Here is a 15,007-nt window from a genome sequence, read left to right on the forward strand (position 1 = left end):
AACTTACCTGTCACTACGGAGGATAAAATGATGGAGCTGGCTGCTGATGACAGACTGAAGATCAGTTTCTAAACTACATCATCATTTGCTTTCTTCTGGATATGAGTGAAAGCAGAATATCCTGAACTTTAAACAATTGCAGTGGAAACTGTTCTACCATTTCCTTCAACCTACTAGTGTGAAAATGACTTTTCAACCATACGTGCAGGAATAATATGGATATTCATCATCCACCGTGCGTGGCACTGTCCACGTTTCAACCACAAGTGCATAAGCTAGCAAACACTACAGTAAGTGCATCTTTCACATTTGTAAGGGTGCTAACATGTACTGCGTTAATAAAAAAAATCTTTTGTTTCTTGGTATTGCATCAAGTTTTCAAAACTATTGCTTTCAGTTTAACATCATCTGTTCTTTTTTTAAGTTTTTTTCAGTCTTATCTTTTGGCTTCATGTATTTGAAATATTTAGCATTTTTAATCCTGTTTTATCCATTTCCTTTTCTATCAATAATAGATATTTTTAATACTTTTGTGATGAGAGTGACAGAATGCTTTGATTTTTGTTATTATAGTTCAGTTTTTGTTTTATGTGATTACCCAGTAAAAAGGTATCAGATTTTTTTTTCATTACATTTCTTCCTGCATAAATTAATGATGCTATGTATAGTACCTTATGTTGCAAATATGGTACCGTTCCCTGGAACACTGGAAAGAACGGCCAGTCCTCCATATTAAGCAGTTTGGGAGGCCCTGGAAGTCACACAGCTCCTCTCAATATGGTCTAACTTAATCCTACTCACACGACATACCCTAAATGTCGTCAAAAAACAACTTTTAAGTACCATAAAAATCAAAGTAAAGCCCATGAAAGTCCCCTGGACCCTCCAACATATGTGAGCAATCTTACTGTTGCTTTAAGTACAGTGGATCGTGCCTCCCGTGTCTTCTCCCAGGTGATGGTAGCTGAGGGGTAGGCTCCCGTGGCCACGCATTCCACTCTCGTCTGCTGTCCCTCCACCAGTGCCTCGCGAGGAGGTTTGATCGACACGGAAGTGGGCCGGGCTGGGGGAGCAGAAGAGTGAGAGGGTTAGCGCAGATGAGGAGGTAGAAAGTGGAGAGGGGATGGAGAGCTATTGTAAGTGGAGGAGGAAAGACAGTATGAGGGTAAAGGGAAAAGACGGGTAGCAAGAATAGGGGAAGAAAAAGAGCTGATGTTCCTGAAGGGGGAAGTGGTGAAAACGAGTTACTGTGGGTATGAAGTGATGATGAGTTTCAGAAACGGGAGAGAGAAAAGAATGCCACTGTGGATGGAGGGAGAGTAGAGGAGACAGTGTGAGTAGAAGGAAGTGGGGATTAGAAAGTAAGTTTGGGTGGAGGAGGAAGGAAAGAAAGTGACCTGGTGAGTGGAGGGGAAAGTGATCAAATACTGGTGGGACAGGATGATGAGATGGAGGCTCGGGAGGAATATAAAGTGTGATTGGAAGAGGATGAAGAGAAAGAATTCAGTGTGAGGGAAGAGGAAAGAGGGAAGAGAATCAGTGTAAATGGAGGGGAAGGAGGGGGAATTAGAATTAGTCTGAATGGAGGGAGAAGAGACAGGGAAAGAGTCTTAGTCTAAGAGTGAAAGGGTGAAAGGATGAATGGGGATGAAAAGGAGAGAGCGTAGTGTGAGTGAGGGGGGAAGCACGGGAATACAATTTGCGTGGGCTGAGGAGGAGTGGCAGAGGAGCGAAAGGGGAAGACAGATATGTTTAATTAATGTCAAGAACAGAACACATGGTGAGGTTCGAATGGGAGGAAGAGAAAGTAATCTTTGGAGGCACAGAGGTGATAGAAAACAAAGAGGTTAGGAAATGAACGATGGAGATCAATGGCAAACGGAGTGGCAGGGACTTGGAGGAGTGAGTGTAAGACAGCCGGTATGAGAAATTGTGTGTGCGTGTGTGTGTGTGTGTGTGTGTGTGTGTGTGAGTGTGTATACATATATATATTGTTACATAGCCTATGATTTCATCATCCTTTGTGTAATTTTAACGCACAGTTGCTGCATGTTTGATCACGAGCGTGTTCTGCCTCAGTCCCCCCCTTCTACCGTTATAGTAGAGTAAGTCGACATCTCTGTTATACTTTGCGGGATTGTCATTTCTTTGTCCCCATGGCTTCATTTGCGCGTCCTCATTACAAGTTGTATCAAGCTCTCCTGGCCCCTATATAATGAGCTCAGTCTCTGCATCATTGCCACTTAGATCTGCTCCTTATTTTGTTCACATCTCTGTCCTCCCCTGTACAGATATTATTATTGTGAGTGCTCAAGAAGTCTCCAACCATCTAGCAGCTGTGTGTAATTTGAGTATAACTGTTGTTGCATTTTTTCTTGTACTGTATAGCATAAGTTTAATTTGTGGGCCTAGTGAAGTTTTTGTAATTCGTGTGGGGTTCTTTATGTCAGTCATTTTTGATAATAGCTTGTATCTGTAATTATTTATCTGGCATTCACTGAGTATTATCTGCTATCTCATTTCATCAGGGCTGACTTAGATAAATTTACTCTTGCTAATTTCGTGTTAATAGAGGCTATTGCAGTTAACCATATATTTAACCTGTTTATTTTGCCATTACATTATCCTTATGAGTCCTGAATGTTTTATTGTTAGTTTGAGCATTAAACTTTGACTTGTAATTTTACCTAACTCTTTGTTTTGAACCTGGAACTTTACGGGACAGTAGTGATTTTTAGTATTCTCACTTAAAGTGTACGTTATCTTTCTCTGTTCCGTAACATAAATTTGGCGACCTCATATCAGGATATTCAGGATATTATCATAAGGATATTGCTTGATATTTTGTGACTGTTACTTATTCATGATGTCTACTATTACTACACTTGATGAAGCCAAAGATTTTTTGTCAAATGTGCAAACAGTGTGTGATATAGAAAACAGAACAAAGAATGAACTTAAGCTTGTTGCTCAACAATTGGGAATTGCAGTTCACTCTCATCATTCTAAAGATCAAATTGTTGGCATGATTAATAAAAGCTTGTTTAATGTAACTCCTCCAAATGAGCAAACGCAGATTGAATTAGCTAAGTTACAGCTAGCCCTGCAGGAGGCTCGTGTGAAGGAAGCTGAATTTCAAGCACGTGCTAAGGAGGCTGAGTCTCAGGCTAAGGAGGCGGAATCTCAGGCTCGTATTGAAGAGGCACAGGTACAGGCTCAGGCACAAATTGAACTTGCCAGGATTCAGGCAGACCATGAGTATCGCATGAAACAAGGTGGAACTGGATCATCTAGCTCTGATGATTTTGATGTGGCTAAAAATGTTAAACTTGTCCCTCCTTTTAATGAATCTGATTTAACAAAGTATTTTCAGTTGTTTGAGAGGGTAGCTACAGGTTTTAATTGGCCTAAGGAGTATTGGCCAGTACTCCTTCAAACTGTTCTCACCGGTAAAGCTCAAGTAACTTATGCATCTTTGCCTCAGGATCAATGTGATAATTATGATGTAGTTAAGAGCTTGATTCTTAAGGCCTATGAGCTTGTTCCTGAAGCCTATAGAGTAAAATTTAGGACAACTTATAAGCAAGGTAAGCAATCCCATGTTGAGTATGCAAAAATCAAAGAAGATCTGTTAGAGCAGTGGTTAAATTCTAAGAATATGGATTCTGATTTTGGTAAATTTAAGCAGATGATTTTGCTGGAGGACTTCAAGAGGTGTATTTATAAAGATGTAAGCCTATATCTCGATGAGAAAAGAATAGATAATTTGTCTGATGCTGCAGTTTTAGCTGATGAGTATGTTCTCACTCACAAGAGATATTCTAGAGAAAAAGGGAAAGCTGAGAGTAAGTACGTTGCCTCTACTCAGAGTACAGGTAACAGGAAAGAGAATAAAGATGATGTTTCTCAGGAAGTAAATACCAGCTCCACCTCTAGATTTCAGAAAAGTAAATGTACTTATTGTAGTAAGCTTGGTCATACTACGGAGAGATGTTTCAGGAGACAGCGTGATGTGAACAAAAAGGAGTCTTTAAATATTCAGTCAATTGGTCTAGTGTCCACTCTTGAGAGTTCCCAGAATGCTTTAACTGAGTTAACTGAACCTGCTTTGAGGGGTAACTTAAATTCTCATGATGGAGCTCCTCTTTTGAGCAGTAACGTGGGTGACACTCTCAAGAGTTCATGTGCTAATTTCCTGTCTGATGGTTTTGTCAGTCCTCTGGACAGTAATGACAGGAAATCAGTTAAAATATATCGTGATACAGGTGCTTGCCAATCCCTTATGCTGACCAGTGTTCTAGGCTCTAATGTTAATTCCTCTGATGAAACTGTAATCTTACAAGGTGTAGGGAATAATTACTTCTCTGTTCCTCTGTGCAGAGTGAATTTAGAGTCTGGTTTTGTTAATGGTTCTGTTATGGTTGGGTTGGTTGAGACACTCCCAATGTCAGGTGTAACTTTCTTACTTGGAAATGATATTGGTGGAAGTCAAGTGTGTCCAGCTCCTCAGTTGTCTAGTGAGCCAGTGGCTGCGTCCCAGGATTGTGATGTCCCTGATGTGTTCCCTGCATGTGCTGTCACTAGGGCTAAGTCTAAAGTTACTGGTGATTTAGAGGATAATGATGATGATGATGTTATCCTAGCTGACACTTTTCTTGCTAATTTGGACCACTCACCAGATGAGGCAGTACCCCGTAGTGTTGATAATTTGTCTCGTCAAGAGTTGGTTGAGTTGCAGGTTGCTGACCCTGAGTTGAAAGGTCTAGCTAACTCTGCTTACAGTGAAGAAGAGTCAGCCGGTGCTTCTACTTGTTATTATGTAAAGTCAGGAGTACTTATGTGGAAGTGGAGACCCCCAACAGCATCAGCCGACTGTGAATGGGAGGTTGTACATCAAGTTGTCATCCCTCGTGTTTGTAGGCAGGATATCATTAGAGTGGCTCATGATTCCAGTTTGGCAGGACACCTTGGAGTGAGGAAGACTGTGGCACGCATTTTGAAACACTTCTACTGGCCAGGTATCTTCAGGGATGTTTCCTGGTATTGTAAGTCTTGTCACACCTGTCAAGTTGTGGGGAAGTGTAATCAGACCGAAAAGGTTGCACCTCTAGTTCCCATTCCTCCTTTTGAGGCGCCTTTCACCCGTGTGTTGGTGGATATTGTGGGCCCTCTTCCTAAGACTTCTTCAGGATTTTCTTATGTGTTGACCCTGATTGATATGGCTACTCGTTATCCTGAAGCCATTCCACTTAGAAATATCTCAGCAAAGAACGTGGTTAAGGAAATGCTAGGGTTCTTCACAAAGTTTGGTCTGCCCAAGGAGGTACAGTCAGACCGAGGAAGTAATTTCATGTCAAACGTTTTCAAGCAGTCTCTGAAAGAGTTGGGCATCACCCAGATCACGTCTTCAGCTTACCATCCCCAGACCCAAGGAGCGTTGGAGAGATATCATCAAACACTCAAATCGATGCTCAAGAAATACTGTTTGGAACATCAGAAAGACTGGGATAAAGGTCTTCCATTCGTTGTGTTTGCTGCAAGAGAATCTCCAAATGAATCACTGGGCTTCTCACCTTTTGAACTACTGTTTGGCCATGAAGTAAGAGGACCCCTTAAGTTACTCAAGGAATGCTGGCTGTCGGAGGAAGATGACGTCAACCTGCTGGAGTATGTGATGAAGTTCAAAGAACGGCTGTCCACTGCTTTACAGCTGGCGAGAGAGAATTTAGGAGCTGCTCAGGAGAAGATGAAGACTTGGTATGATAAGAAGTCCAGGTTACGCCACTTTCAGCCAGGAGATCAGGTTTTGATTCTGCTACCAGTTCATGGGCAACCTCTTCAAGCCAAGTTTAGTGGCCCTTATTTCGTGGAGAAGAAACTCAGTGATGTCAACTATGTCATCGCCACACCAGATCGTAGAAAGAGCAAGCAACTATGTCACATCAACATGCTAAAGTTATATCACAAGTGGGATGAAAATAATCCAGTCTGCACTGTAGCTGTTCCACCCGAGTCTACAAGTGAAGTTCTCCCATGCAGCATGAGCCTGAGTGATAGTTTGGGGAAGAATCCTGATATCATGAATGATCTCCAGACTAAGCTTTCTCATCTACCTCCCAAGGAAAGGCAGGAGTTTTCGGCATTACTGCAGGAGTACCCGCAAGTGTTCCGTGCCACTCCAGGAAGAACCACTGTGTTGATGTATGATGTCGATGTTGGAGACGCAAAGCCAATTAAATTGCCTCCTTACCGTGTGAACCCAGTGAAAGTTCCTCTCATCCAGAAGGAGCTTGGCTACCTGTTGGACCACAAGATGATTGAGCCCTATCAGAGCGAGTGGAGTTCTCCTGTCACTCTAGTCCCTAAGCCAGGTGGGTCACAGAGGCTTTGCATCGACTACAGACGTGTTAATCAGATAACCAAAACAGACACTTACCCTCTCCCTCGTGTGGAAGATTGCATAGACAAGATCGGAAAGGCTAGGTACATAAGTAAGTTTGATTTGTTAAAGGGATACTGGCAAGTACCTATGACTGAACGTGCTAGGGAGATCTCATTTTTTGTAACATTAGGAAAGACCTTTGCATGGTCTGTAATGCCGTATGGTATGAAGAATGCACCAGCCACATTTCAGAAGCTCATGAATGTTGTAACAGAGGGTTTGGCAGGGTGTGTTGTTTATATTGATGATGTATTAATCTTCAGTGACAACTGGAAAGATCACCTATGCCATGTCAGTAAATTTCTTGACCGTTTAGTTCATGCTAATCTTGTAGCTAATTTATCAAAGTGTGAGTTTGGTCAAGCTAAAGTTCAGTACCTTGGGTATGTAATTGGTGATGGACATGTTGCACCACCAGGAGCTAAGGTTCAGGCTATAAGTGATCTTCCCAGACCTAAAAGTAGGAAAGAGCTACAAAGATTTTTGGGAATGGTAGGTTATTACAGGAGATTTGTTCTTAACTTTTCTATTCTTGTATCACCACTTACAGACCTACTGAAAAAGGGAGTTGAATTTGTCTGGACCGATAACTGTGAATCCTCTTTCAACAAACTTAAAGCTATTCTATTAAGTCAGCCAGTGCTCGCTACTCCAAATTTTGCTAAGCCTTTAAGATGGCTGTTGATGCAAGTGATACAGGAGCTGGGGCTGTTTTGCTGCAAGAGGATGATCAGGGTATTGAACATCCTGTATCTTATTACAGTAAGAAGTTCACTCCACCTCAAAAGAACTACTCAACTATTGAGAAAGAGCTTTTGGCCTTGATTTTGGGTTTACAGCATTTTTCATTTTATTTGTGTTCTGGTTTTGACCCCATAGTCATTTATACCGATCATAACCCACTGAAATTCCTTAGTAAGTTTAAAGATAAAAATCAGAGATTGGCAAGATGGAGTCTACTTCTTCAGGAGTATTCATTAGACATACAACATGTCAAGGGGAAAGAAAATGTTATTGCAGATTGCTTATCTAGACTTTAGACAGATTGTTTTAGAGTAATAAGAAATTTCCTTTGTAAATTTCTTTTTCTTTGTGGGGAGGTGTTACATAGCCTATGATTTCATCATCCTTTGTGTAATTTTAACGCACAGTTGCTGCATGTTTGATCACGAGCGTGTTCTGCCTCAGTTCCCCCTTCTACCGTTATAGTAGAGTAAGTCGACTTCTCTGTTATACTTTGAGGGATTGTCATATCTTTGTCCCAATGGCTTTCATTTGCGCGTCCTCATTACAAGTTGTATCAAGCTCTCCTGGCCCCTATATAATGAGCTCAGTCTCTGCATCATTGCCACTTAGATCTGCTCCTCATTTTGTTCACATCTCTGTCCTCCCCTGTACAGATATTATTATTGTGAGTGCTCAAGAAGTCTCCAACCATCTAGCAGCTGTGTGTAATTTGAGTATAACTGTTGTTGCATTTTTTCTTGTACTGTATAGCATAAGTTTAATTTGTGGGCCTAGTGAAGTTTTTGTAATTCGTGTGGGGTTCTTTATGTCAGTCATTTTTGATAATAGTTTGTATCTGTAATTATTTATCTGGCATTCACTGAGTATTATCTGCTATCTCATTTCATCAGGGCTGACTTAGATAAATTTACTCTTGCTAATTTCGTGTTAATAGAGGCTATTGCAGTTAACCATATATTTAACCTGTTTATTTGCCATTACATTATCCTTATGAGTCCTGAATGTTTTATTGTTAGTTTGAGCATTAAACTTTGACTTGTAATTTTACCTAACTCTTTGTTTTGAACCTGGAACTTTACGGGACAGTAGTGATTTTTAGTATTCTCACTTAAAGTGTACGTTATCTTTCTCTGTTCCGTAACAATATATATATATATATATATATATATATATATATATATATATATATATATATATATAGAGAGAGAGAGAGACAGACAGACAGACAGAGTTGTGGCGAGATAGATGAGAAAGGATGAATCAGTGGGTGGGGGAGAGAGAAACTTGTTGTAGGTGCAACAATGACGGGAAAAAATGACACCGCGTTAGTATGGAAGAGTGAGAGAATTTTGGCACAGGTGAAGTGGAGAGAGAGAGAGAGAGAGAGAGAGAGAGAGAGATGATAATGGGAAATTAAAAAAAAAAAGAATAACGGGTTAAATAATGGTGAGAGAGGGGGAAAGGAGATATGAAGGCTAGAAAGAGAAGGCAGGACGATAGGAAGTGAAAATGAAGTAGTAAAATGAACAGAGGGCGACGCAGATTTCGGAGGGAAATGAGAGAAGAAAAGTGTAAATGGAGAAGGGGTCAAAGAGAGGCGATGAGCGATGAAGAAGGAGACTGTCACCTTCACTACGATAATGTAATTGTTATTTCTGTCCTGCAGGTTGTCTACAGGCGACTCTTTTCAACTTGTGCGAGAATTTTTGAACTGGAGCGGCTAGATATAACCTTCAATAATCCCATAAGCTGCACATACTTGTCTGGAGATGGCTTGATAAATTTGAAAAGCCTTCATTGGAGTGGAGGGGTTATGAGGTATGTAGAGAGGTTCAGAAGGGAGGATGAGGGGTTAGGGTGGGAGGATGAGAGAATACTGTAGGGAAGGAGGAAGAGAAAATTGCAAGAATGGAAAATAAAAGAAATGCATGAAAATAGAGGAGAACATAAAGACGAAATTTTGAGTGTATGAAATAATCGGTGAGGCCTAGTGGCAACATGGCAGTTAAAAAAAAAAAAAAAAAAATAGCGAGGCCAGGTGAGCGGGGGGTGCTTAGATACGATATGAGAGAGAGAGAGGGGGGGGGTGTTGAGTGGAAGGGGAATGACAAAGGCAGATGAAAGTAATAAAGCAGGAAAGAAATGAGACTGAGAGAAAGCAGAAAAGGAAAGAGGGAGCAAGGGAGAAAGATGCGGTAGTTTGGAGACGTGATGAATAGCTTAGATATATAAGTATATAACAAGGAAATTTTGCCATCCCAGCGAGGTGGTGAGGCCTCAACATTACTACCTTACTCCCTAGACATCGATGAATAAGACAAGGATAGTCTAGTAAAAACTGTCTGTTTCATGGGTCACACATTCAGGCTGTATTAGTTTGGAAAAATATAGAGGAAAAAACACCTTACAAGACTGAAATGTCTGAATGAAAATATACTGGAATGGTAAGAAGTAGCACTGCGAATAAAATTATTTCTCGTACACCCAACTAATAATTATAGGACATACATCTACTAATCATGCCATTTTATGATTGTTTTACCCATTAACAAAGAAGTGAGTGTTATCTCTCTTGACCAGTAAAACACTCGCATTTACGAGAACTAGTTCGAAGGGCCTGATTTTTTTTTTTTTTAGATGAAATATTTTAACAAACTTAAAATTATTTGGGCACGCTTCTTGTTCTCAGTTCTGAATAAATTTGGGGGAAGTTGGTTTTCACTCCTGATGTTGATATGAATAAATTTGGCGAAAATATTCTCCACTTCTCTCCTATATGGATACTAATTTTCATACACAGTCTGAAATGATGAAAATTTGGCAAGTATTTTCTTGACTGTTAAGTACAACCAATGGCAGTTTACTGACATCAAAATTTCTGATGTTTGTGTTGTAACCTGACCACTACAAAATATCAAGGACATATAGGCTACACAGAGAAAAGATGAGGAATAAAAAATACATATATCTTTTTTTTTAATTTCACTGCTCAAAATATGGTACTCGCATTCCCCCTTATCAATTTTGTCAAAAAGAAATAATGCATGAAGGCCTAAAAAAGAAAATAAGTTTTCTATTAACTTATTGTGGAGTCACAATAAGGAAGATTCGCGAAAATTATTTATGATACATAAAGTATGAAATTTTGGCATCATAAACAAGATTGTGGCCATTAAAAGTAGTTCAAGGCCATTCACATTTTGAGCATGTACTTAGAAAAACCTAAGGTAGCTTCTTGTGCAATATCAGATAGATGTGAAGACAAAGGTGTGGAAGAAGTAAATGGATCATAGGTACATTTTACACTTGTCTCAGTGATTGGCTAGCTGTATGTTTAACTGTAACCATATTCCTTTCAGATAGTGAGAGGGACCACGGCCATATTTCTGTAAAATTTCAGCTTTACAGCTTTTGTTTTTTTTTCTAAAATATGTTACAAAGAAAACACTGAGCAGATCTGAATTCAGTATTCTCCACTTGGAAAAATGGCAAAATATATATTTAGCCAAATTCTCACCAACTTTTCTATCAAATACCTGTATCTCAATTAGTTTCTGAGATATGAAATTTTAAATATGATATTTTTGCACCAAAAATGAATGTATGACCTTTAACCCGTACAGTCCCGCCGTCGGCATGGTGCCGACAGTACAAAACGTCTCGATTAATCCCAGCGATGTGATGTTTATTCGATCTTGATGTGATGGTGCTGACAGGAAAATTCGAACGCTGTTGCGCGTCTTAAACTGCTACAATCTAACTAATTTTTTGCTAAGGAGTAGCTTAATATATTGGCAACACTGTGTCCAAGCACTTGTAGTATTGAGTTTTATTCTGAGTGAGTTGGTAACATCAGCATATTGCCACTGGCCGTCACAGTGTTAGAATGTCACGAAAATCATGCCGTTGTTCTGCCTCATTGGGCTGGAGGAGGCTGTTGAAATTGTCACATGGTCCCTCTGTCCCTTTATTTAGTGATTCTTCAGAAGAGGAAGACCTGGATGACTCTCTGGGGAGGAATATGAGCCAGTGGAGAAGGATATTGAGAACAGGGAATCCCCCATTCTCCTCCCTCGTTCTCCCTTATCCTGCCCAGCTGGGTGGGAAAATATAGCTCACAGCTTGGGAAACTGGGCTAGAAACACGATGGACGGCCATCCTGCCCTTATTTCTCCTATAAAAAGTTTTTTTTTTTTTTTTGTTGCTTTTCCTTGATTTATATGTCCTTTTGGATTGTTTTATGCAATAAAATTTTTTTCCGTTTTTCGTCGGGGATTGGGTGGGTATAAAATTGCAAAAATGCCTGGGATGGTACGGGTTAAAAAATTATATTTGGCACAAGTACTTGGGTTACCATAGGGTACTTTCCTCTATAATATTATCAAGATTAAGAAAAAAGTGCAAAAAATAATAATAAAACTTACCAAAACAATAAGTTTCACGATATCTACGGCAAAACTTAATAATTAAACTCAACACCATCAAGATCACACGCTAATAAAGGGGACTGACATGCTGAATAATGTTAAGTGGCGATCTGATTCGGATTAATGGATCTTTTCGTTATCCTGGTTATGACAGAAAGAGATTTGAATACCCATTTACCAAGAATATAGTTTACATATACAGTATTATTCCAACAGTGTAGTTTACGTATATACAGGAGAGAGAGAGAGAGAGAGAGAGAGAGAGAGAGAGAGAGAGAGAGAGAGAGAGAGAGATGCCTGCAGTTACTGAAAATTTTCCAGTATGGCATGTAGTACAGTATCCAGTATGCGAGTTCTGTAGGAAGGGATTATAGTCATACTTCTTTTCCTTAATGTGTCCCAGCAGATTTTTCACCACTGACCCCCCCCCCCCAGTCCCGGCAGATTTTGGATTTTTTTTTTTTTTTTTTGGGGGGGAGGCTGAAACCTCCACATTTTATGAGAAACATTGGTAAATACCAAAACAAAGTGATCACCTAAGCTTAGAAGTGCACTGTACAGGTGACCCTCCCCACACCTGGCACTGTCTTCTCTGGAGCCGTGTTGCTGCTCTCACGTTTTCTATGGTAGGGATAACTGTTTCTAGGGTTAACTATTTCAAACCCCTCAGACTAGGTAGATATCTGTCCATTTTGTACGAATTTATATGTTGTACAAGAATATATTGGTTTTTACACACTAATATAGGCAATATAAGCATTGTTTCACTCACCAAACACATAAAAATTGCCAATTTCTTGCACCAGTGACTCACAGTGACTGTTATTTAAACTTACATTCTATTTTTCAACTTACACAATACTTTCCCACAAACATTATACCAGTTTCCACCTTATACAACTGTTATCAAATATTTTTTACAGGCCTTACTACTATAGAGCAAACTCTCATCCCTTTTCTGTCCAACTCTCTAATGCAAGAGTTAACCGTTACTCCTAGTCCTTCATTTATGCAACAGGTCAGCTCTGGAACTGTCTATCTCTGTATTTCCTGCTTCCTATGATCTCCAGTCTTTCAAACGCAGTGTGTCCAGGCATCTCAAAATGATTGGTTTGTGAATTTGGCTCTCTCTTGTATTTTGTTTTTCTCATGGACAGAACAGATATTGTGGGCTCGTTGCCTTTGGTTCCTCCTTCCTCGCATAAAAAAAAAGTGAGCATCATAAATCGCAAGCACACACAGTATCAGAAATGTACTAAGGGGTGATATTCCCTGAAACAGGGCTCCATGCACAATCCAACATTGTATTCAAAACACTCGTACCTCGCGTCTTTTTTCTGTGTGTTTGGTCTTACTTTAGAGTGACTGCATACATGACAGTGGTGCTGGGGTCTAGGACAGTTCAGTTCAGGAGGGATGATGGTGGAGAAGTGGCATCCGGTGAGGCATAGGGGAGTCTGGCCAGCAGTGGAGAGGCGGGGGCAGTAGTGGGCCTGTCTTCTGCAAATTTCGAGATTATTTCGCGGGACAGTTCCCTGACAAACTCCTCGAAGGTCTCTGAGGCACCCATAGTCAAGGTAGTGGGCATTGAGGAGCATGATGTCCAGCAGCTGAAAAAATAGCTTCTTGTACCACTTTGACGTGGTCCTGGCAAATTCCACACTGGAAATCATGGAGTCAGACTGGTCAACCTGCCTCATATTGACATTGTAGCCAATTACTGACTCTGGTTTCAGTACATGGAGTCTCCTCTTGCTGCGGCAATCTACAGAGTTAGTGCAGTGCATCAGAGGGCGGTGTACCGTCGACAAGAGGAAAACGTCCTTGTTGTGGTTCCATTTGGTGGTGAGGATGTTATTAGCTTTGAAAAAAAAAAAATCATTCTTGTCAAGTTTCCTTCCAACCTTGACAATATGCAGACGGTTTTTCTTGACTGTGCCACAGACTCTGGTGTCGTGAAGGTGGAGGTACTGAGCGAGAAGGGGGCTAGTGAACCAGTTGTCAAGGTACAAGACGTGACCACGATGAAGGTACTCCTCAATCGTGGTCTTCACCACGGCCCCTGAGAGTCCTATACTCAGATCTTCTGTTATGTCTGTCTGTGCACCAGTGTACATGACTATGTCTTCCACGTAGCCAATCTTACAGTCACTCATAACAAAGATCTTCAATCCAAAACAGTGTCTCTTGCTGGGTATGTAATGCCGAAATGAAATATTGCCTCTCCACAACATGAGACTCTCGTCTATGACCAGGTCTCTGTAAGGATAGAAGGATGAGTGGAACTTTTCCCACAGGTGATCAAAAACCATCCTTATTCTCCTCATTCGATCAGTGTTATTAGCATTAGCAGGGTCCTCGGCACTGTAAAAGTGAAGACGGCTCAGAATTTGCTGAAATCTATTCTGACCCATTACTCTCCCAAAGAAAGGTGTGTTTATCATGGGGTCCGTAGGCCAGTATGCCGGAATTTGTCATTTCCTCACAATACCCATCAAGAAAACCAGGGCAAAAAAAAAATGAACATCTCACCTGTGGTGACTGGGTAGTCATACTGCTGGGAGTGCTTGCTTGTTGAACCTTCATGCTCGTTTTGGCGGTGCTAGCTGCTAGCAAACGTGTTTGTTTGTTCCACTATCCGTTCCACAAACTCCTCGTTAAAGTACAGTATTGGTGGAAGAAATCCACCCTGGTGGAGCCTGCATTGAGGCCATGTGTGGTACAGCCAGAATGCCACTCCTCTGTAAAGCGGTGAATGATGGGTGTGAAATCACTCCAATCTTCCCAGTCCCATGACACACCACCATCTCCAGCCTCGTCTCCATCATCGCCTTCATCAGGGTGGGGAGGAGAGGGTGGTGGGGGTGGTTGGTGAGATGGAGAGCGGCGCCCTTCCCCACTCGTGCTCTTCTTCCCTGTCCCTTTTCCCTTCTCTTTCCCTTCCCTTTTCTTCCTTTTCCCACATCATGGGGCTGTGGGGAAAAAGTGCGGGAAGCTTGTGGGGTAAAAGAGGTGCTGGGGAGCAGCTGCTCCCCACCTGCTCGCCCCCAAGGTGCACCACCTGCTCGCCTGAGAGCTGGCTCCCCACCACCACCACAACTTTCCCTTTCACTCACGCCTGCCCCACCACTTGCGCCTTCCCAGACAAAGCAATAGTTCCATACCTAATCTTTCGTTTGCCACCCCTTCAGCTTCCTGCGGTGAAATCCTCTCTCTTCCGAACCACGAGGGAACATCACGACCTACTGCTCTGTCGTTGTCCTCGTCCTCGTCAGACCCTTCTCCCACAGGCTGGAGAGAGGTGCATGCATGTGGTTGGGGTCCAGGCGGCCTTACCTAGCCCTGGGGTACATTACATACTGCACCTTCCTTGGCGATGGTACCTCCTCAT

General features: G+C 41.3%; 1 protein-coding gene across 1 annotated transcript in view; it reads right to left on the reverse strand.

Moving 5' to 3' along the window:
* LOC145414607 (synaptogenesis protein syg-2-like) overlaps nucleotides 1–15,007 on the reverse strand; it is a 629,376-nt gene that overhangs the window by 112,237 nt on the left and 502,132 nt on the right. Inside the window, exon 6 of the mRNA XM_080284134.1 lies at nucleotides 909–1,063. Coding sequence (XP_080140260.1) covers nucleotides 909–1,063 — 155 coding nt within the window. The remainder of the gene's footprint in view (nucleotides 1–908; nucleotides 1,064–15,007) is intronic.

The sequence above is a fragment of the Coenobita brevimanus genome, chromosome 100 (genome assembly GCF_032717465.1).
Source record: "Coenobita brevimanus isolate Jiangsu-jjx chromosome 100, ASM3271746v2, whole genome shotgun sequence".
NCBI classification, from domain to species: domain Eukaryota; kingdom Metazoa; phylum Arthropoda; class Malacostraca; order Decapoda; family Coenobitidae; genus Coenobita; species Coenobita brevimanus.